This window comes from Elgaria multicarinata, chromosome 13 (genome assembly GCF_023053635.1).
Source record: "Elgaria multicarinata webbii isolate HBS135686 ecotype San Diego chromosome 13, rElgMul1.1.pri, whole genome shotgun sequence".
Lineage (NCBI taxonomy): Eukaryota > Metazoa > Chordata > Lepidosauria > Squamata > Anguidae > Elgaria > Elgaria multicarinata.
The window spans coordinates 23,795,694-23,819,530 of record NC_086183.1 but is presented as its reverse complement, the minus strand read 5'-3'; the positions used below and the strand labels follow the sequence as shown (position 1 = coordinate 23,819,530).

Below are 23,837 nucleotides of genomic sequence, written 5' to 3'. Positions count from 1 at the left end.
GTCCAACCTGGAAAGGGGGGGTCCTTGTGGAATTTGTAAACACCCGATCTAGTGAGAGGAGGAGGAAGGGGCTTCTAGTGTGGGGGGCTCTAAAAAAGCAGATAGCACTGAAGGGTGAGCCTGCCTGCAACTCATCCCTGTTCTCCTTTCCTAGGTGGGAACAACCGGGACAGTTTGTGCTCCCCGGTGAGCGCCGCCACGGCTTCACGTTGCAGCAGTGGCTGGAACGCTGGACCCTGGCCGCCAAGACCCAGCAGCAGCAGCAGCAGCAGCAGCACAGCTAGGCCTGAGACAAGCACAGGCAAACCCACCCGGCCTAGCTGGAGTGGATGTCTTAAGGCCGCTTGGCCTCATTGCTGAAGGGGCATGGCTCAAGGCTCAGTTATGCGCTTAGTTCTGCCAGGTTGCTAAGGGAATTGCATCTGTATTGATGTGAGAGATTGTTTTCTTTCTGTGTATGTGTGTGCACGCACACACACACACCCCTCTTTGGGGGAAGTAGCGTTGTAGGCATGATTGATGAGGTAGTAGAATGTGCCTTCATTTCCCCCCCTTTTTGATTCTTTGGAATAAATATAAACACATCGCTTTCTACTTATTTGCTCTGTTTTGCACCGTTCTCACAACCTTGGGGTGGGCGGGGGCAGCGTCCAGTACCAATTTCAGACTTTTGCAAGACGGGATGGCAAAATACATGCTGCCCTGTTCTTATTACCAAATCATTGGCAGTTTCTCGCCTGTGTTCATGCAGACACTCCCAGAGTGCAGGACACGGAATAACGGGCTCAAGTTAAAGGAAGCCAGATTCCAGCTGGACATCAGGAAAAACTTCCTGACTGTTAGAGCAGTGCGACAATGGAATCAGTTACCTAGGGAGGTGGTGGGCTCTCCCACACTAGAGGCCTTCAAGAGGCAGCTGGACAAGCATCTGTCAGGGATGCTTTAGAGTGGATTCCTGCATTGAGCAGGGGGTTGGACTCGATGGCCTTGTTGGCCCCTTCCAACTCTGCTATTCTATGATTTATGATCCTATTGCGGGGGTGCAAAAGGAAATGGAGGTAAGAGTGAAAGGAGGGTTGGGACATTCCCCAAGTATTAAAATACTTTAATTGGTAAAATATTACGCAAATGGGACGATGCGTTTTTGCGTGTTTAAAACATACACCCATAAAGCTTAAAACAAATTATACTTGCAAAGAAAAGTGTACTTAACTGTCCAGGCATTCAGTTTTTAAGCAAATCCGGCCAGGTCTTTGTTACCTCATTTCCTGCTCCATAGATGAAAAGAGATGCAAACCCCCCACCACCACCTCTGCCGAATGAGTAAAACCTGCTCCTATTGGCAGATTCTGCAAACAGCCCATCAGTTTTCAGAGTTTCTGATAATCTTGCAAAGAGAGCAACAGCATTGGCGGGGGAAGGAGGCACCGACATTATACCAGTCTTGTTGCTTGCTTTGCCCTTAAACTAAGCTGAAAGAGGCTGAAGAAGTCCACCAAGCAGCTATTACTGCTCTCTTGTAGGGCCTTTCTTACAACGGTGACGTGCTCTAGCTTGGCAGCTTCTCGGCCAATTCGCCCAGCAGGCCGTGGATGTCGCAGACGAAGCGGTAGACGTAGCGCTGCCCGCTGGTCTTGTGAATAATGTTCTTGTGATAGTAGTAGCGCAGCCCACGGCTCAGTTTTTCGTAGGTCATGCGGGGCTTATTCTTCCGCTTGCCCCAGCGTTTTGCCACCTAGCAGGCATTAGAGGGAGGAAGAAAAGATGTGTGTTTTAAAGGCTGACCGTGGATTCAGTCGTCCGATGGACTGATTTTACAGCAGTTTGCTGTTGAACGTGGTACTAGGCAGAGGAGACATATCCAGTCCTGTCTCTTGCACTTCTGTGACACATACAAGGGAAAAATCCAGCCCGTCTGGGGTCCCCCTACCACCAATGAAGCGTCTCTCCTAAGGCTTAGAGCTTCTCTACACAAGCAGTTTATGCACACTCGTGATTGGCCACTCATGGAAGTTTGCGCTTTCGTTACATGACACCGTCAACCTCCAGGACGTCTCCCACACTTTCCCCTAGTAATCTCGCTTTTAAAAAGGGATAATGCGCTATTTAAAATTATTGCATGCCAATAGTTGGCACTTTATGAAACATTGCCAAGAGGGGAAGTTTTCAATTTCAAATCACTGTTGGTCGCCTTCTAAAGGAGCAATAGACCCCAGGAGAAGAAAAAATGGTAAGGGTGCAGGTTTTCCCCTTAATGTAGAGGCGCTCATAGTTACTGGCAGTAAGAGCTTTAAGCTACAATTTGCTTACAATTTCAACTCCTGTGAATCGTGAGCAACTATAATCCCTTTGGTGCATAAGCAAGGTGAAGGACCGGGGAGGGGGGCGCAGTTCTTACCTCATGGGGATCACGGAGTTTGAACTCCCAGTCGTTCCCTGTCCAGCAAATGAAAGCCTGGCATGAACCATCCTGGAGCAGCTCGAGCAGAAAACGCCACAACTGGATGGGACCAGAACCTGCCCAGAAAAGAGCCTGGTCAGTGGGTGTGGAATTGGCAGCTAAGCAGGGTTCAAATAGAGCAGAGGCCAGGGAGCTGTCTGAATGCTGCGCCCCTTCCTAGAGCCAAAAGACCTAAAGATGGTATTGCACGCGCTGGTAACTTCGAGGCTCGACTTCTGCAATGCGCTCTACATAGCGCTACCTTTGTGCCTAGTCCGGAAACTTCAACTAGTTCAAAATATGGCAGCCAGGCTAGTCACTCGTACACCTAGGGGTGACCACATCACACCAGTCTTAAAATCTCTTCACTGGCTGCCAATTAGTTTCTGGGTGAAGTACAAAGCGTTGGTTATCACCTTTAAAGCCCTACATGGTTTGGGTCCAGGCTACCTGCGGGATCGCCTTCTCCCGTATAATCCGCCCCAAACACTCAGGTCCTTTGGGAAGAATTTACTCCAATCAACAAAAACAGGGCTGACAACTATTACCCAGAGGACCTTTTCTTCTGCCGCTCCCAGATTATGGAATGACCTGATTCGGCAACTTAACAGTTTTCCGGATTTTAAGAAAGCTATAAAGACTGATCTCTTCCGATAGGCCTACCCAGTTGAATTTTAAGATGCCTTTTAATAATGTGCTGCTTTTAATAATGTATTGGTTTTAGACGTTTTGGTCATATGTATTTTGTGGCATTTGCGTTTATGTCGTACCCTGCCTAGATCCGGAGGGAGAGGCAGGTAACAAATATTATTATTATTATTATTATTATTATTATTATTATTATTATTATTGTGCAGCTCTGGAATATGGAGAAAATTTGATTATTTCTGAACAACATGCAGAGTATTTCTTTCACTACCAAGAAACCTGTTAGTTCCAACACATCAGAGCTGGAAGGGAAGGTCAATCTTCCCTTCCACCCCATCTGCTTTTTATTAGCCATATGCTACTTTGGGGGCAGAAAGGGAAGGCATTGGAATCAGTGTGTACAAGATTAAATAAAAATGAAATCGCAGGGGGAAACAATTGCAAAGATCACACAGGTGAGCGACCTTGAAACCTAATAAAAGCAACAGAATTAAATCCGCTTTGTGAGGTTCCAATGATCCTCACAACGCAAAGCCTGTTGCAACAGGTGGTCTATGAAAGATACCTGAAAGCCAAAAAGAGGAGGTTGGCAGACTTCCAAAGGTAGGCTGTTGCACAACTTTGAAGCCACCACTGAGAAGGCCCCATCACTTATACTTGTCTGTCTGATCTCCAGTATTGACAGGGTGGAGAGAAGAACCTAAAAGCTTGATCTTAATTGTTGGGCTATCTGTGGAAACACCCGGTCCCAGGCTGTTTAGGGCAGTCTTCCCCAACCAGGTACACTCCTGATGGTCTGGACTACAACTCCCAGAATTCCTAGCCAATTCCCCCCAGTGGTGGGAATTGAAGTCCAAAACATCTAGATGGCACGAGGTAGAGGAAGGCGGGTTTAGGGCTTTGAAAGCTGATGCCAGCACTTCAAATGTTCCCAGTGTCAATCCCATCCACCCCAAGTTCCGAGCTGGGCCTTACCTGTCCGATCCCTATGGGATATGCCAGTGATATTGGTGTCAACCCAGCTCCTTAGCTCCTTTTTTCTTTGGATCCTGATTGGTTGCTCACATTGACATGAATCGCAGTCTGAGACATGGGGTTGGCTGAAAGGGGCTGGTCCGGGTGTGTCACTCCAGTCATGGGATGCTGTGGCCCTCAAAAAGGTTTGTCCTGGAGGAAACAACGGGTCATGAAGGTGAGCTTAAAAGCGGGTGGGCAATACTAGATATAAATATTAGAACCTTGCGGGAAGGCTGAGCAGAGAACCGGGTTTCAATGTGCCGTGTGCATTCCTCACCCCCCATCCCTGATTCAGCAGTAGCTGAATTTGGGGAAGTACCATATTTGTTGATATTGCCCCTGCTTTGCAGGAAGTAGGTCCCATTTCCCCACCCCCACCCCATTGTGGCTGTTCTTAGGCACGGGGAGCCAGAGGTTCTTGGGCGATCTACAAATCTCCCAGAATTTGTCCAGTAAATCTCTGTCCACCTTCAGCCACGTCTCTGGAACCGACGACGTCCCCGGTCAGACTCAGAATAAGGTAGGTCCCGCTGTTCTCACCTTTCCCTTGCTCTTCCTGCTGACTGCCAAGCGGTGGCTGGGATGGAGACAGCTGTTCTTCCGGAGAGCAGGGGTACAGAGGAGGATGCAAAGGCTGAGGCCCGTGGGGGTTAGCGTAGCAGGGACCCTCTGGACTCGTCAAGGCACTCTCCTGCTGGAGGGCAGCAGGCCTAGAAGCTGAAAGTGACGGGAAAGCGAAGAGGACACAGGGAGGGTCACTAGCCTGCTGGTCTCCGCTTCTTTGCAGCACGGCCGTTTGGATGCTTAATGCTCAAACCCCACAATCATTGGACAGCGTGGTGTAGTGGAGCAAAGCTCACAGGGACACCATGCCAGCACTCTCACGAGCAGTGACAATGACGTCATCTACCTCCCCTCTCAGACCTCCTTGTTCCCTCCAGCTGCAGTCCCCACCGTCACGACCCACCAGTTGAAGACCATTGATCTAGGCAACCCCAGAGGGCTGGATTGGGATCCAACGTTGGCCAGATTTGGTCTACGGGCCTGAGATTCAACACTCCTGCTCTCACGTGCCGCAAGGTTCCTCAATCTACCGACCTAACCGTATTTCTTCCCTTTCAGACATCGATGGATGCTCACCTCTGTTATATGGTCCCCTGTAATCCAGGCAGGAAGAGGCCTGGGTCAGCTCTACTATGGTGTTTGTGTACTCAGGGAAACCTGGAAAAAGGAATGTGAACAACATTGCATCAAGGATTGTTCACCTGTTTCAACTTTCCCCACTCTGGTGCCCTCCAGATGTTTTCAATTCCCATCGCCTCTGGCCAGCATGGCTAGTGGTCAGTGAGAAATGCTGGGAATTGGGCACTAGGATGGACAGCTGACCTCGTGATTGTAGTCCAAAACATCTGGAGGGTACCAGGTTGGACAGCTGGTTCTGGGGCTGGCGTACTTTTCTGATCCCACCGCAAGGTGCCCTTGTAGGGACATCTTTACCTTTCAAGCCGGACGTGTGATGGAACGGCGTTTCCTTCTCAAACCCTTCAAGCTCAGCTAGGTAACTCCGGCCCGCCCAGCTTGGCAGTTGCTGGTCCATCTCATTTTCTGGCAGAAACCAGGAATCTACAGCGGTGAAATCTTCCTCTTGGAAAATCTTCCTGTAATCTTCCATGAAATCTTGGTTGGGGGGAAAAAGGGAGTCAGTTGTAAGGGCATCAACATCTGGTTTCCAGTTGAAAAGAACGTTCACCTTACCATAGCCTTACCAGCAGACCTAGACCATATGAGATTGCACAGGTCTAAGAGTTAAAGGCAGCGTGCAGGAGAGATCGCTGGGCCTGGTAGATGCCTTTACATAAGAACATAAGGAGTGCCATTCTGGATCAGACCAAGGGTCCATCTAGTCCAGCACTCTGTTCACGCAGTGGCCAACCAGCCGGCAGCTAGGGAACAACAAAGCAGGACATGGTGCAACAGCACCCTCCCACCCATGTTCCCCAGCAACTGATGCACACAGGCTTACTGCCACGAATACTGGATAATAGCACACAACCATTATGGCTAGTAGCCATTGACAGCCTTCTCCTCCAGGTATTTATCCAAACCCCTTTTAAAGCCATCACTACATCTTGTGGTAGTGAGTTCCATAATTTAACTATGTGCTGTGTGAATAAATATTTGTCCTGAACCTCCCACCAATCAGCTTCATGGGATGACCCCAGGTTCTAGTATTTTGAGAGAGGGAGAAAAATGTCTGTCTATCCACATTTTCTGGACCGTGCATAATTTTGTACACTGCTATCCCTGGTCCAGCAGTTGTGTTTATTTCCGCTATGTCATTTTGAAAATGTGATTTGACAGTAGGACCAAAGAACAAAAACCAATTTAATTTTTGTGGACCGCCCAGAGAGCTTCGGCTATTGGGTGGCATAGAAATGCAACAAATAAATAAATTTAGGAATGGTTCAAAAATAGCTAAAGCTTTGGAAGTTTTACTTCCAAATAAAGCTCTATCCAAGTCTTTAAATCTTATCTTCTAATTGGTTAAGGCTAAGGGATGTCCTCCTCCTTCCCCCTCTGGGAAAGGATAAAAGAGAGATGCCCTTACCTGATACTTCCGTTTCTGCTCCAGTTGGTACCACCTGTACAGGTGGCTCCATCCAGCACTGTCGCCAAGCATCCATGTCTGCAATCTAATAGTGAGAAACATTCTTATTTATTTTTCTTGTTAAATTTGTATCTTGTCTTTCATGCAAGGAGCCCAAGGTGGTGTACATATTCCTGCTTCTCTCCATTTTATACTCAACAAAACCAGTGACTGGCCCAAAACCATCCAGTGATCTTCATGTCTAAATAGGAACTAGAACACGGGTCTCCTGAGTCCCAGTACAACACTCTGAGTACAACCCCACACGGGCTCTCTTTCATAGCAAGCTCACTCCCAGCTGCAAGCAAAGTGAGGCAGGGCTGGTGCCAGAGGGTGACGAAACTGGGCATTTGCCATGGGGCTGCGAACAGCAGAGGGCCCACCGCTTTGAAGTTGCTACTTTGTCCAAGCAACTTAATGGCTGAGTGGAGATTCGAACCTGAGCCTCCTTGTCTGGCACTCTAACCACTGCATCGACCTGCCTTTCAGTGTCAAGGCTCTGTACTTTAGAATAAGGCTTAGGGAGGGGAGGCACAACACATCCGCCACCACTACTATGACTGTGTCCTTAAGTTCAGCATTTTCATTCCATCCGACACCATAGGAGTGAATGGCAGCCATTCCCTTACTATATAATGATGATGATGATGATACTTAAACCATGCTCAATAGTCAGGGAATTCCTGAATCGGTAAAAGGCAGCATGTCTTGGCAAAGCCCGTCATGTCCGTCTAGAAAAACCACCATGAGCGAGAGAAGAGATATAATGGTAATAGCGATGATGAAGACGTATGTCTATCAGCACCATAACACCAGAACTGTGAAATCTAGACACCTGGAACATGGCATGCATACTAAGGGGACCCTAGGGATGTGCACCTCGGGGTTTGTTTGTTTTAAAATGCATTGATGTGTGTGTGTGTGTTTGTTTTTGAAGACTGTAATGTTGGTACTAGATGGCAGACTCCCCTAACCAGCGCATAGCTTTGCGGTTGATTTGATTACAGTTTGGAGCAAGGGGTTATTAGTCAGTTGGACAGAGTTAATCCGCCTGCCCACCTTCTGTGCAGCAGCCCCCTCTCAGGGGAATGGAGTGAAGACACCCCTCCATCAGGGGGGGCTTTAGGGCTGCACGATGGCAGGAGCAGTGCCTAGGGGTGCCCGCACCCATAGCTTTGCTCAAACTGGGCAGGCAAAATGTGTCCAACTCTGACATCTGTGTAAGTTTGCTTGAAGCCTTTGGTAGTGTCTTAACCTAAAGGCTCTTCCAATCTGATGCCGTTAGTAGAGAACAAAGTAAAAGGATATACCCACATTGCCAGGATGGGAGGGGCAGGGGACTCACGATCCTTTGTGTAGCACATGGGCGGCAGGCCACATGGCTGTGGTTGAACGAGAACCGCAGCTGGACATTTTGGCATGTTTTGCTGCATGAAGCGGGGTCAGGGTGGCCACTTATGGATTGCGGGGGGAAAGAGGAAACGCATCAACAAAAAAGAAGATGCGTATCTGCATGTGCTAGTTTGTATGTGTAGATGCCAAATTATAGAAATAATTATTAGAATTTAAATAGAAACTCCCAGTATTCCTAATCGCTGGCTAAACCAGCTGACATGGGTGGGGGTGAAGTCCTCTTTTTTGGAGTAAGTGGCCACCCTGACCCCACCTTAGCAAGATGCCCAGATGAGGTTTTAGTTCCATGCAGCTGTCACCCCCCACCCCAATGCTAGCAATGTCACTGAGTATGTACATCCCCCATAGGGATGATAGAAGCTGTAGTCAAACACATCAAGAGGATGCTAGACTGAGGGAGGGCATTCTACCCTTTCCCCTCTCGATGCCGTGTATTGAGCCTGGAATTTAAGAATTTGCTTTAGTACTGAATTGTGGCCTCTGGTCTACACATGGCTATATGACCACCTCCCACCAAAACCAGAATCCTTTGGTTTTACTCACCTCTTCACAGTGCTCCATTCTGGGATGGCTGTGCCAGCGCAGTCTATCTTGGGCTGCAGAGTTCCGTGGGTCTCGCTGTGGTCTCCTTGGGCTGTTTGGAATTGGGAAGGGGTGATGATGAGGCTACTCTTGTCTCTGGCTGGGGGATCCTGCCCCTTGTCCTTGTGAATGGGCTGCTGGCTGCTCTCCCCTCGCTCAGGGACTGTGCGGCAATGACTGCTGCCCCTTCACTCTCTATTCATAGGCCCCCCGTTCCCCTGCACTCCCATTGGCTGGATGAATGGGTTTCGTGACTTTTTCTAAGTTTTCGGGAAGGGGGGGGAATGAGAGTTTCCATGTCATCACAGCCGGTGTGTGTGTGTGTGTGTGTCACGACTCTGCAGTCCCAGAGCGGAGGCCAGGTGGCTGGATTTCGGAGTCGGAGGGAGGGTCGTGAGAGGAAGTAGGCCTGGGCTGGAGTGTTTATCTCCAGGGAACATGATGCAGCAAGCAAAATCTCCTAGGCAGGCTATTTGTCCCCCCTCCCGCCCCTAACCCTAATAAATCTTGAAAGGAGACACCACCACTTCCTCCGAGACCTGTCCTGGGCAAAGCAGCAGGCAAAACAGAGAACCGTAAAGAGCCTGCTTTCCTCCCGCCAACCTCTAAGCCTCCTACTCTTGAGGTCTGGGATGTTTTGGTGGGACAACTCTAGGCCTCAAAGAAACAAAATCCACCTCTACACACACACACACACACACACACACACACACACACTTTGTTTGCAATACAGTAATAAAAGGCAAGCACGGCTGGCAAAGCTGGCATGAGGAGCTGGGTCGAAACCATAGCATGAGGACAAGTGTCCTTGAACCTTTCGGCCCCACCACGGTCCCAGTCAGAATTGCTGTGGGGGGAGTGCCGCACTCATTGCAATGACAGAAATGCTCCTGTTGGCACCAAGGGGATTCTCCTCCTGTTGCGAATACCAGACGCATGGGGAAGGAGGCGTGATTCAGATCGGAAAGTGGAGAGAGCAAAGTATTCGTTTGAGTCCCGTCATGCCATGGCTCTGATCCAGCTTCACACACACACACACACACGGACACAATGTTACAGTAGTAGTCTTTTAGCTGTCAAAAGGGTGTGGAGAATCTCTTTACTCTGTGTATTAACCTCCAGGAAGCAGGTAAATAATTTAAGAGGACATGCACATCAGTAAATATTAAAGAGTGTTCCAATACAAAGTTTATACCTATAATAACATCTCATTGCCAAAACATAGGGTTAAAAGAAGCATTACATATATTAATCTTGTAGTTATATTAAATTCTTTGTTCTTTTTTAATGGTTTCGTTTGTTGAAATTCGAGAGAGAGAGAAGAGAATGGGTAACCTCTGGCCTACAGATCTCATCTGGCCTGTGGAGTTTCCTCAACTGGCCCATGTTCCCTCCGCAAGTCCTACCCACTCTTCAAGCCCCCACTCCGTTGAGGCTAGCACCCAAGGGAATGCCTGCAGGGGTGTTAGTGGGAGAAGCAAAGCCGGCATCTCCTCTCAGGCTTTCGCTAACTGGAAAGCCCAGGCAGAGCAAGGCAGGTTCCCTGGTCAAGGCATCAACTGGAGAAGCCAGTGGTGAAGACCTGCCCCTGATTAGGGTGACCATATGAAAAGGAGGACAGGGCTCCTGTATCTTTAACAGTTGCATAGAAAAGGGAGTTTCAGCAGGTGTCATTTCTATATATGGAGAACCTGGTGAAATTTTCTCTTGTCACAACAGTTAAAGGTGCAGCAGCTATATTAGAGTGACCAGATTTAAGAGGGCAGGGCACCTGCAGCTTTAACTGTTGTGATGAAGAGGAAATTTCAGCAGGTTCTCCATATATACAAATGACACCTGCTGGAATTTCCTTTTCAATACAACTGTTAAAGATACAGGAACCCTGTCCTCCTTTTCATATGGTCACCCTACCCCTGATGTCATCCAACCGGTGGAGGGGGGGGTACAATCCACCACCACCCTGCAAACAATTACCCATCCCTGCTTTAGGAAGGGCCCCTTCTCTAAGCTCTGGTGGCCAACACCCATGAGAGAACGCCAGCTATCTCCTCTCCATAAGCACGCCTTGAGAAAACATCCCCCACTGAACTTTGCCCATCCCCAAGGCAATTTCCCTAACAAAGGAATAGCCATTGCAATCAAAACAGCAGGAAACAGCAAGACCACGTTAAAATCTAGGGCGTGGTGGTGGTGTCCTTGTTGTTCTGTGTAACCAACCCGCACAACTCCTTGCGTTGATAAGAGCCATGTATATTTGCATACACGCATCGATCACACCACACACCCCATCTCTCCAGCCTGCCCTTTTCTACAGAAGATGGAGAGTAATGACAACCAGAATTGTTTCACAACCCATAGATAGACAAATCCTCTTGCACTTAAACAGCCCTAAACCACAAACCCACATATTGGGTAACTGCTTCAGATTGGGTAAGGGAGGGCAAGAGACTCTCCCACCCACCCACCCACCCAGCATTCCTGTCATTACCCCCAGCTGAAACTCGACCCTGCAAACCATCCTCCTTGATAAGGGGTGTGCAGACCCTTAGACTTGGGGGTCCCAATCCAGCCCTCCAGGGTTCCCCAGATGGCCACAGCTCCTTCCCCTGGCTCCCCCTCCCCCCCCCCACAACCACGAACCATTCAGTGGTTTCCTGGCTTTTCTGCAATTTTCTAAAAGCTCGAAATGCCTCTCCTAAGGCTTAGTTATTGGAGTAAGAGCTTGAAGCTCAAATATGGTGGTATTTTGATCCCACCCCTTTGGGCTTTGACCCCACCCACCACTGGAATGTGCCCCCCCCCCGAAACCTCCAAAATGGAATTTGGCCCTCTGTCTGAAAGTGGTTCTACACCCCTGTCCAAGATCAAGAGCACAGAATCACAGAGAAGTAGAGTTGGAAGGGGCCTATAAGGCTCAATGCATGGAACATGTGGCCTGCAAGATGTTGGTGGACTCCAATGGCCATTGGCCCCAGCCAGTACAGCCAATGGTCAGGGTGATGGGAGTTGTATCCAACATCTGGAGAGCTCACAAATGCCCCACCCGTGTCCTTGTTGGAACTCTGGGGTCCTGGTGGTTCCCAACCTCCAAAACTTTAGTCCATGCCTAATGGCTGGAATCTAAGTATGCTTTTCCTACCTCTTTCCATTTGCCTACAGCCGCCTTCCCCAACCTAGCACCCTCTAGATGTGTTGGACTACAACTCCCATCATTCCCCCAGCCAGCATGGCCAATGGTCATGCGAGATGGGATTTTTAGGAGTTGCAGTCCAGCATATCTGAAGAGCATCACGTCGGGTAAAGCCAGCCTGGAGAATCATTCTATGGATCTCTCTGTTGATGATCATAGCAGAAACTGAGCTGCCCCAGTTAATGGGGTGGGGTGGGGGCAGTGTGTTGAATGGAGAGAGAAGCCTACAACCCCTCTCCAACCCCATTATCAGCCCCTTCCCCTTTTCAGGGCATCTCAAGGGAGATGTGGGTGCATCAGCCCGAAAGTACAATGTGAGATTGTGCAACGGCCTCAGCCTTGAGGCAAGGAGTGCATAACATCGACCGGAAACCACAGGGCCCCACGCCTCCCCGCAAAGCACAAACCAGGTGCAACAGAACTCAGAGGAGAAGAAAGAAAGAAAGAAAGAAAGAAAGACTCTGAATGGTGAGGCCTCTCCTTTCCCTGACTGAGCTCAAGAGAGAGAGAGAGAGAGAGCTGAGCAATCCTTGCCTTGCTCTTGAAAGGCAGGAGGCCTCCAAAGAGGGGACCTCCTTCGTTCAGTCTCAGTCTCAGTTTGATATCTGGGCCCTCCCCATACAGAAGTGTGTCGTTGGTTCCCATCCCTTTCCTTTTGCAGCCAGACCAGAGCACTGCAATGCACACAAGATCACCAACACCCAGTGGAACGCATGCAAAAGCTTCCTATTCAATCACAGATTAAGACCGTGTGTGTGTGTGTATCTATGGAGAGAGAGTGTTGTTCTTCTCTGCTCTTTCCCTCTCTCCAAGGCCAACGTGAAGGGTGGGCTTGGTTGGACACCTGCCAAGGGCCCACCCAACAAACACCCCCCTGGATTGGCTTCTTCTCTTTACCATTGCAATCTACTCAACCACCTGTCCCTCGCTCTGGCCCAGTCAACGGTGGTGGTGAGGAGGTGCTCACTGGTTCTCTGCCTGCCAAGCAAACTCACTACCAAAGGATGTAGTGATGGCCACCCATTTGGATGGCTTTAAAGGGCGGTTGGATAAATTCCTGGAGGCGAAGGCTATCAATGCCTACTAGCCCTGATGGTCGTGTGCTATCTCCAGTATGCTATCTCCGGCAGGGACATTTTGGAAATGCTTGGAAACCGTGACAGTCCTGATTTTCCGGGACTTATGGCAACCCTACCTATGAGGGAAGGTTACATCAACTGAGATTGTTTAGCTTGGAGAAGAGGAGGCTAAAGGAAGACATGATAGAGGTGTACAAAATTATGCATGGAATGGAGAATGAGGATAGGGAGACATTTTTCTCCCTCTCTCAAAATAATAGAACCCTGGGTCATCCCATGAAACTGATTGGTGGGAGATCCAGGACAAATAAAAGGAAGTACTTCTTCACACAGCACATAGTTAAATTATGGAACTCACTACCACAGGATGTGGTGATGGCCACCAATCTGGATGGCTTTAAAAGGGGGTTGGATAAATTCCTGGAGGCAAAGGCTATCAATGGCTACTAGCCCTGATGGTTGTGTGCTATCTCCAGTATTCGAGGCAGTAAGCCTGTGTGCATCAGTTGCTGGGGAACATGGGCGGGAGGGTGCTGTTGCACCATGTCTTGCTTGTTCATCCCTGGCTGATGGCTGGTTGGCCACTGTGTGAACAGAGTGCTGGACTACATGGACCCTTGGTCTGATCCAGCAGGGCCCTTCTTACATTCTTAAGTGATAGCAAAGATGAGAAAGAAGATGAGGAGCAAGAGAAGCTAGTGGCAATGTTGGTGAGAAGATGGATTCACTGAAGGAGGGGGGCCTATGGAGGATACCTTGCCCAGGGCCTTCAAGAACCTAGAGTAGGCGCTGCCTCTCTTTATCTGAATCTAAAATCAAACCAAGGCGTTCTGCAACACAGAAATGGGACACATGAGATTGGGAGGCTGTCTAAAATGCTGGTCTCCGAAAAAACTCGCACCATCACAGTTTCGAAGCGATTACCACTGCAACACCTGGGCGGGATTGAACGCCGAGTATCTGGCCCCGAAACGTCACAGCATTGTGTTACATGCCCGTAATGTGCAGTAAATAGTGAATAATGATGGGGCTCTCTAATTTTCTCTCTCTTCTGTAACGCTGCACAACTACGAAGTTACAGATTGTTGATTCTTGGCAATTAATGTATATTTTATGCCGTACTTCGGTTTGCCAGTGGTACCTGACTGTTGCCATGCCTAATGTTTGTAACACCTAGATCCCACCTCCCACCCAGCACACTCACAAAACTCACAGGAACTGCACAACCTCAATGGAGCAAGGCATGGAAACCATAGTGACAGAGGTGGGATCTGCCCCCAAAGTATGCCCACCGACCTAATCCGTGTTCACCCCACCAATGTTGTATGCACTGGAGAACCATGGCAGCGACACACCAAAGTGAAAACACTTGGTAAAACACCACGACGAAAATGTGCAGCTTCAAGAGGAAAACTCTGTGAATTGATGGCTAAGTCGTGTATCCAAAGGTGCACAAAGTTGCAGTCACAAGGGAGGAAATATCCCATGTAGATATGCCCAACAGCACAATACTACACATGTCTACTCAGAAGTAAGTCCCACTGTTTTTAATGTGTTTATTTAGAGTTTCTTTATATGTACTTCCAGTTTTGGGGGAGTTTCTTAGGTTGTAAAGCTCGTCTTCTCTATTGGCCAAAGAGCAGGGTACAAATACGAAATTGACTGACTGACTGACACCACGTACAACTACAAGGCCAAGCTTAAGGCTACTTTTCTCTATGGCAGATATCACAACTATCAACAGCCAGTGCCTATCTTTTAAGGGCATGCCTGGTCACAGGATAAGGAAAGCCTATCAAATAATTCTGATTATAAGAGCTACATTCCACATCAACCATGTTCAGAACGTGTTGTTCGTTTTTTAGGTTTTAGAAACAAACATGCATTTTTCAGCTTGGGTTCATTGCTGTCAGGCTGCAGGTGTAAAATAACTGTTGTTGTTGTTGTTATTGTTATTGTTGTTTTGTTTTTAGCATTTTTTATTTGAAGGGTGTCTTTACATTAAGGGGAAATCACGTCCCTTAATTTGTGCTTCCTGCTTTTGGGTGTGATTGTTATAGGCTGCATTACATGGGCAGAGAGGAGCGACCACATGCTTTGAATTTAATACTTCCCCTCTGTTCACTTCAATTGTGACAGCACCATCTAGTGGCAGAAGATTCCACTTTTTTTTTTTAGGATGTTACCACTTTATAAGTGGTTCTTTTTATGGTGGAATTTGCAATGGATGCCACGGGAGTCGTTCTGGCTGTTCATGACGTCATGTAGTTGACCCACAAACTTCTGTGAGCGGCCAGTCACAAGTGTGCTATAAATCGCTCATTTAGAAAAGCCCTAAGTTTCAACAAAGCAGAACAAACAAACAAAAAGGTTGTTATAAGAGCTGTTATAAGCCAAACACTTGAGATAAAACTGACTGTCAGAATCATTTCGAATCACTGCTTTTCAATGGAGACTATTCACACTCATCTACAAGTCACCACAATGAAATACCAAGTAATGTTGTACACATGTGTGTGTGCGAATCAGTATCATGTGAACAGGGCTGACCTACCATTAGGCAGAGTGAGGTGTCTGCCTTAGGTGGCCGATGCTGAAATGTATCAACAAATTGTTGGAGGAGAGTGCTGTGTGTCAAGCAGGCTGCACTGCTGCTACTGTCCCATCACTAGTGTTTAAGGAAGATTTGACTTACCAGTCCAGCCAGCATTTTACATGGAATGGGAGGGCGCCATTTTGTTCTTCACCTCAGGCGGCAGAATGTCTTGGGCCGGCCCTGCCTGTGAAGGTGTCCCAAGTAGTAAGAGCAAGAGAAAAGAATCTATCTCCCAATCTTTTCAGCAGCAGTCTAACGCAGCTCTCCCCAGTTTTAGACAACAACTCCCATCATCCTTGGATGTTGGCCATGCTGGCTGGAGCTAATGGGAGTTGTAGTCCCAAATATCTGGTTGGGGAAGGCTGGAATACCTAAAATTCTACTACCATCTCTGCAAACAAAGGCTAAGCTACTGCTTTTTCTTTCAGCTGCTTTCCCACCTCCTCCCAAACCAAGCAAACCAGGTTTCAGCCTTCAATCCAATAGGCTGTCATGACGGGAGGTATATTCCAAGGTGGTTGGTCACAAAAGTACCCTAATTGGCCATTGGTTTTCGATTGTCAATTTCACCAAGTTTAGGAAGAGCCACCTTACATTATAGAATAGTGCCGCTCAGAATAATATCGGAGACTGCTAAATTCTAGGATCTAGAGCTAAATTCACCTCAAGAGTAGAGTAGGCTAGTAAAACTGAATATGCATTTTAAAATGCATATGCATGGCAGGAGAACTATAGAGCCATCCATTTGGTTGCTTATTTTCCACCCAGATCCTACTCTTTAGTAGCCTGCATTGTGCTTTAACTCGGGATAGTACTTGTGTCCCAGTAATAATGAGGGTCCCTCTGAACATACTGAGTACCTTACTAATCTGAGAAGATAATTTTCAATCAGAAACTAGCTCTTGCATCTTTGCTTTTGGAAATCATATCCCTGTGGTCCTTCACCTTTTTGTTGGGAGGACCCCTCTTGATCTGGATTCTTGTCAAACAAATCATTAAAATAACTGGAAAGAGGCCTTTAACTGAAATCAAATGGCCCTTCAAAAAAAAACACCTTCTTCGTGCTCTGTTTCCCACCCCCCCAACAATCTCCGTTGCATCTCGAATCGCCTGACTTCCAACCCCTCTTTGCAATTTGAAGACAAAAAAGAAAAAAAAAATGCACGCAAACTAACAATGCTATAAAAAAAAAAAGTTTCAGAGCCTGCAAACTTGGTCACACCAATAGGAAACCAGCCCCGGCAGTTTGTGTGACTTCACTTCCCAAAATTAGACGCACACACACACACATACACACACACCCAAGCCCTGTTCATCCGGCCCCCCGTGCAAGATCAGCCCCTACCAATGCAACTCAGCTGAATGCCCATGGACCTCTAGGCGGGAAGCAACAGGTAGAGGCGTGCCATGGATTGCACCATCAAGGTAAGTTCTGGAGATGTTTCTCCAGCTTTGCTGGCAGCTGATTCCCTCGCCCCCGTCTCTGTCTCAGGCTTGCACTGTGCTGGTCTCTGGTTCAGTTCCTCTCTCTCATACACACCCAGCTCCAGAAACAGGGGCCCCCTCCGCTCTTTCCTTCTGGTACAAAAAAATTTCCTCTTCCTTCCCTTTCGTGGTGGTTGATGTCTCTGAGCTTAAAAAACCCAAACCAAACCACCACGAGAGACGCCTTCAGCTCTGAAGTGGAGAGCCCCTTCCATTGTGGAGTCTGACCGAACGAGGGACAGCAGAATTGGGGGCCCTACGACATTGTCACGAGTGGACACACAGAGACACCACCACCCCTCTTTCCCCAGATCGTAAGTGTACCAGGGAAAAGGATACTCCTATAGGGATACCTGTATTGGCTTGTCAAACCACAGAATTCCAGGGATGAATACAAAGTGTTGGGGACATTTCAGCCCCCCCATTCCCCAAACTGGAGGTACTCCCCATCAAAAGAGGTCAGTTTTATCTTCCTTTTGGATTTCAGTCACTATCATTTTCCAGCTTTCTCCCTGGTTTATCCTTTTTGACTTTCATCTTTTTTTATTATCATAATCACTTTTAATTTCTTTATTTTCCTGTTCATCGTACATTTCTGATCGGCTTTGCCAATGAGTCACAGAGGTACACAGATGCCTTAGGCTTTCTGAATCTGTCTGCTAAACATCTACTTTGAGTTGAAATTCTGAAGAATTGAGACTGGCTTTGCGCAACATGGGTGCATTTTTGGAGAAATACTGAAGAATTAAGACTCACTTTGCTCAACATGGGTGCATTTTTGGAGAAACTAGTTGATCTTTGATATGATTAGTTTTTGTTTTTTTAAAAATCATTTCAGAGTAATTGTGATAAACTTTTCTGCCTTGCATCACCCTGCCTCAAAGCTGTCCCTGGGGGGTGAGGGACCAGCAAAGGCAATTTAAGGATTTGTAATAGTTTTTGCTTTAGTTTTTAGTTTTGCATTATGGCCTCCATGGGAAAGTGGGGGTGGAATCAGGCTGGGATGTAGGCCAGTGTTGGCTGAAACAATTTTCAAGGACAAGGAATACTGAGCCATTCTGGTTAGGTGTAAGCATGACCAGGCATCTCTTTGGGGAAAGTAACAAGGGACCCGTACCCTATCAGTGCCGCCAATCTCCTGTTGACCTTCTTGACCTCGCTATGATGGGGCAGGATGGATGGATTCTAAGTTTGTACATCTCACCTCTTCCAGGTTAGTCATTGAATTGATGTCTTGCCGAAAGCTGCCCCCCGCCCCCAACCCTCAAAGCCTGGAACCAACACGGGGTTTTGTTCTGTTTTGGGTTTTTTGCATCTGCTCTATAGAGCCCTCTGGAATAGTTGTAGTTTGACGTGTAAGCTAGTTTACAAGTCTGCCATCTTTTCTGGAGCTATGACATCTCATTCCACTTCTATGGTGAATTTGTGGCAGCGTTTGCTAAGGTTGTAAATTTCTGTATTCACCCGCAAGGACAGAAATAGTGGTGATGCTTCAAAAAACCAGCAACTCTGCCTTTAATGTTTAGAATGCTCTCGTAGGGTTGCCAACTGACCTGAACAAATAGCCAAATCCCATGCTGCTGTGCTTGAGCTGTACCAAGTGAAGCTGTTTCACTGTATGGAAATAATAAACATGATTACCTGCTAATATCTACAGATCAAGCTACTGTTAAAAGCACATTTCAGAGGATGGCTCCAACATTATGTCAGTATACTGGCATAGCAGTAAGCAGCATGAGCTAAGAGCCAGCTTTTTCTCTCTGACTCTGTTCCTGGCCCTTTAATAACATCTCGGCCTCCAGGCAAGCCATGGACACAAAGCAATGGGGAAAGTTTCATATGCTTAATTTCTGTCTGTCAAGCTGCTGTTAAAACATACAAGATCAGTAGACATTTGGTAACCTTTTAGCTATCAATTAGAACACCATGAGTCAGCTAAACCATAGGAACACCAGGCAGGCTGCTAAGTTTTCCGATCCTCATCTATAATATTTGAAGAGTAACACTGACCTAATAAGATCGTAAGAAGATCCCTCTCCCATTATCGCTCCCAGCAGCTGGTATTAGGTGGCATACTACCTCTGAACATGGAGGCTCTACTGAACTACTCTGACCGATAAGCCATCAAGGGAACATCTCATATCAATAAATTCCATTTGCTCTACCTTAGAGGGTTGTTGTAAGGGTAGCTGAAATTGTTGCTGTGCCTTTAACAGTTATGTAACAGGCAGAAACCCAACAGGAGAAGCGTTTTCTGCATGTGGAGGGGCAGCGAAGTCTTCATTTGTGGACTGCTCTGGCAGCAGTCTTGATGGGGAGGATATATGGGCCTAAAAATCTATATCTTGGGCAAATGCTTCAAGACCGAGAAGAATATTTTAAATTATTGCTGTGTATGATAACTGGTAATGATTGTAAGAACATAAGAGCCCTGCTGGTGATCATACGGAAAGGAGGACAGATACAAAAGAGGGCAGGGCTCCTGCAGCTTTAACTGTTGTGATGAAGAACGAATTTCACCAAGTGCAGCATGCGTACAAAGACACCCGCTGAAATTCCCTTCTCTATACAACCGTTAAAAATACAGGAGTCCTGTCCTCCTTTCCGTATGGTCACCCTACCCAAGGTTCCTTTCCTGGTCAGTCGCCACCAGCTCAGGGACTCCATCAGTGTCTGTGTAGATCTACAGGGTGGTTTGCCCCAAGCCGACCGGCATTGCTTTTCACTTGCTCTCATGGAACCACATTTGCCATTTTAATGCACCTTCCCCCAACTTTGGAGAGATCCTTTCCGAGGTCTTCGATTTCCCTTTCTGTTTTAACCGCTGCAAATAATCCAGCGTCGTAGGAGCTAGCCATGTGTGTACATTTACCAGATAAAAGAGAAACAATAGCTGAAGCATTGAGGCTTGGAACTGACTAACACCCTCCTCCCTGATACTGAGGATTTCAATAGCCAAACAGGAAATTGTGTCCCTATTCCTCACCTTTCCACCTCCTCCAGTGCTTCCACCTCCCTCCCCCCCTGTCCTTTATTATAGAAGATGGGCGAGCTATTTAAAGCCCCCCTGGTTAACAGGGCAGCTTCAAGCTTTTGCTCCCCATTAGGCCTTATCAGCAACAACAGAGGCTTCCGGCATTGTGGCCTCAGACTTCCTGCCTTGGCTTCCTGTGTTAGCTGTCCCACCAGCATCTCGGAGCTGCAATGACTGCCGTCCCTCTCCCCCCACCCTCACCCCCGCCGCTGCACCTTGCCATCACCACTACCCTCCCAGCTACCCTGCCCCACGTTACAGGAACACGCATGCACAGCTCGTTGCTGTTGCGTGTAACTCAGATCCGTAAACTCATCATGCTCCAGCATGAAGTCTGGGCATGTGATTTCTACACTCCGTGTGTGTGTACGTGTGTGTGTGTGTGTGTGTGTGTAGGGGGTATTCTTCATAATTCTACACACACACACACACACACACACACAAAGGGTAGCCACCCCAAAAGAGGAAATGCATTGCCCCAAAGGAAAAAAAAAGACAAAAGAGGACATATGAATGAATAAATTTATTATGGTCATTGACCAGAACCAATAAAAACATTAATAACAAACAGACAATCCCAAACACATACATACATTATTATATTACATACATCCAGCAGTTGCTGAGAAATTGTATCACACAATCAGAGGCTGCAATCGACGGTTAAAAGATTTTAAAAGAATTTGACCACTTTATTCATAATATGTGGTATCTCATCGGAGAGAAACAAGGAAATATAAAAACTGTCAGTCCTACCAGGATAATTATATAAAATGGGAAAAATAAGATCCCTGAATAAATCCTGATAGAAAGAGCAATGTAGAAGTACATGGCCCATTGTTTCTACTTCCCCATTATTGCAGGGAATAATGCACCTTAGACTTAGGCTGAGACTGCCGCATTTTATGGATTTTATGTATGTATTTTATTGTATATTGGGGTTTTTAATTTTATTGTGATGATGTTTTCTGTTGTGCTGGTCTATGACTGAAATAAACAAACTATGACAAAAGAGGACATAGATTTGCATAACGTTTGCATAAGCTGATTTATATGCATTGACGCCCATTTAGGAATAATTGCAAGAATTTAAACAGAAAGCCAATACGTCTTGCTACAATGGAGGAGACTGACCACCGGCGTACCTGCTCAGTTTGCTGCCCAGGTGCTCAATGTTGATGGACCACCTCAAAGCCCAGCTCACCCTCCTTATGGCCCTTTGACTTTAAACCAGATTTGGATTAGATTGCCTATCAAATAGAGGATGTCTTTAAAGAGAGGGTTACCATCTGACAGCCTTTCAGATAGAGGACAGTCCTTTTAAAAATAGGACACATGAGGTCACCCACACATTTATTCCTCAAAAGTCTCCATTTCCTCTGATTACAGGTTTTGGGGAGCCCTTGCGCAAGGTACTCTTAGTGGGGGCCCCTCGCTGAGTAGTCCAGCACTCTGTTCACACAGTGCACAACCAGCTGTCGACCAGGGACCCACAAACAGGATACAGGGCAACAGCACCATCCCAACCATGTTCCCCAGCAACTGTTGTATATAGATTTACTGCCTCTGATACTGGCGGGGGAAGAGAAAGCATGTAGAGGTTACAGCTCTTTCTCATTCCTCTCATTGCTGGTTCGCTTGGAGGGCAACAGGAGATACCAGGGGGTTAGCTGTGAGCCTGAGTAGATGCCCATCCATGTCAATCCCTAGGGTTGGTGTCAACACCTGGCATGCTTGGACAGCTTCCAGCAGGGCCCACCACTGATACTAGTTCTAGGGCCTCCATTTTTAAATAACACCCCAGCAGTTTTAGAAGCGCTGAGTGGCTGGCTTGAACAGCCATATTTATTTCTCACAATGCCCCCAACACAGCATGGTTCTAGGGTATTCTGGAAAATTAAAATGGCGGCTACAGTCTGCTACCCAGCACTGCTTGTCATGCTGCTCTCTGCCTAGGCAAGCTCAAGGGGGGCCCACCAATAGAGGAGGGCTCCTTCAGGTAGGGTGACCATATGAAAAGGAGGACAGCGCTCCTGTATCTTTAACAGTTGCATTGAAAAGGGAATTTCTGCAGGTGTCATTTGTATATATGGGGAACCTGGTGAAATTCCCTCTTCATCACAACAGTTAAAGCTGCAGGTGCCCTGTCCCCTTTTAAATCTGGTCACTCTAGTATAGCTCCTGCACCTTTAACTGTTGTGATGAAGAGGGAATTTCACCAGGTTCTCAAAAATGACACCTGCTGAAATTCCCTTTTCTATGCAACTGTTAAAGATACAGGAGCCCTGTCCTCCTTTCCATATGGTCACCCTACTTCAGGGGTCACTTTGCACATGGTCACCTGGCCCTGACTTCCTCTCCAACTTCTCCAGCCATTTCTTCTCCTGCCATAGTTGTTCATCAGCATTGGTTCTAGCCTACTCCAGTTGACCCAAGAGTTAGCTGGGCTTTTCATTTTTTGGAGGGGGGTCTGATGAATGGGGCTTTGAGATAGATAGATAGATAGATAGATAGATAGATAGATAGATAGATCTGAAAAACTGTTCAGTGCTGTTTTTATGCTTCTGGCTTTGAAATGGTTGCAACAGGCCCCAACCCATTGGAGTGAGTTGGGAATAAAACTAAAAGAAAACAACCCAAAATGCTTGTTCTAGGGGAGTGGTAAATATGTTATGGTTGCTAAGCAATCCTCCTTCCTCCTTCTCTGAATCCAGCAACAGGGCAACCCTCTCAAGCATGCTGAAGCATTGCCATGACAACAGAATCCTCCCAGCTTCGCTGCGCCCACCAAAATAACCTTGAGAAACTGAGCGTTTTTAACAGGGGCGTTGCTAGGTCAGGTCTCTGGGCTCCGGCCCACTGCCTAAAACTCTGACTGTCCATTGGTGTCAATGGAAGTTCTTTTCTTATCTTAATTGTCATGTGGTCTGAAATTTTCAAGGAGGATTACAGGTGCAGAGGGAAAAGTTTGGGATGATCTGGGGTGGGGTGCAAATTAATTGAAGAACTGGTTTTATTTGAGATGGTTTGGATGTGAATTAAATTGGTTGGCTTTGCTTTCTCATATTAAATATCTTAGTCCTTATTTCTAAGTGTGCATGCATCGATAAACATGCAACATTAAATCCTAAATGTGCATGTATTGATATGTTAGCATATATGAATTTTATGTGAATTTGTGTCTTGTGTGCCTGAATCTTTTAAGTAGAATCATAGAATAGCAGAGTTGGAAGGGGCCTACAAGGCCATCGAGTCCAACCCCCTGCTCAATGCAGGAATCCACCCTAAAGCAGGAAGGTAGCTAGGAATGCCCTGGTCTCTATTGCAGTAGAACAGACCCATATTTTCAGATTCATTTTTTCTGAGTGGGGATCTCTGCTTAATGTTAAATCCCTTCTGTAGACATTTGCAGGTGATTCCACACTAGGGTGACCAACTGTCAGGATTTCCCCGGATTTCCCCTGGTTTTTGTTCTTTCCATGGTGTCAGGGGGGATTTTCTATAATTTTCAATAATGTCCTGGAATGATACACCTTCCTCTTTAAGGCTGCCATTAGCATGGCAGGAGGGAGTGACATGCTTTCTTGAGGCACATCATTCCCCCACCCCGAGCTCCAATTGAGGTCTTAAAGGGGAAAGTGGCTCATTCATGGACATTATAGAAAAGGCCCCAATTGGAGTGGATGGTGGTGGTGCAGAATGAAAT

At 47.1% G+C, this 23,837-nt stretch overlaps 2 protein-coding genes across 5 annotated transcripts in view; both read left to right on the top strand.

Moving 5' to 3' along the window:
- The window catches only part of HAUS5 (HAUS augmin like complex subunit 5), a 40,970-nt gene extending 40,376 nt beyond the window's left edge, over positions 1–594 (top strand). For all 3 annotated transcript variants that reach the window (XM_063140256.1, XM_063140257.1, XM_063140255.1), the window contains exon 19: positions 155–594. In XM_063140256.1, the coding sequence (XP_062996326.1) occupies positions 155–284 (130 nt within the window). In that variant the 3' untranslated portion in view covers positions 285–594. The remainder of the gene's footprint in view (positions 1–154) is intronic.
- A 16,297-nt stretch (positions 595–16,891) lies between these two features.
- The window catches only part of LOC134407966 (retroviral integration site protein Fli-1 homolog), a 41,344-nt gene continuing 34,398 nt past the window's right edge, over positions 16,892–23,837 (top strand). For both annotated transcript variants that reach the window (XM_063139994.1, XM_063139993.1), the window contains exon 1: positions 16,892–17,037. In XM_063139994.1, coding sequence (XP_062996064.1) covers positions 17,020–17,037 — 18 coding nt within the window. In that variant the 5' untranslated portion in view covers positions 16,892–17,019. The remainder of the gene's footprint in view (positions 17,038–23,837) is intronic.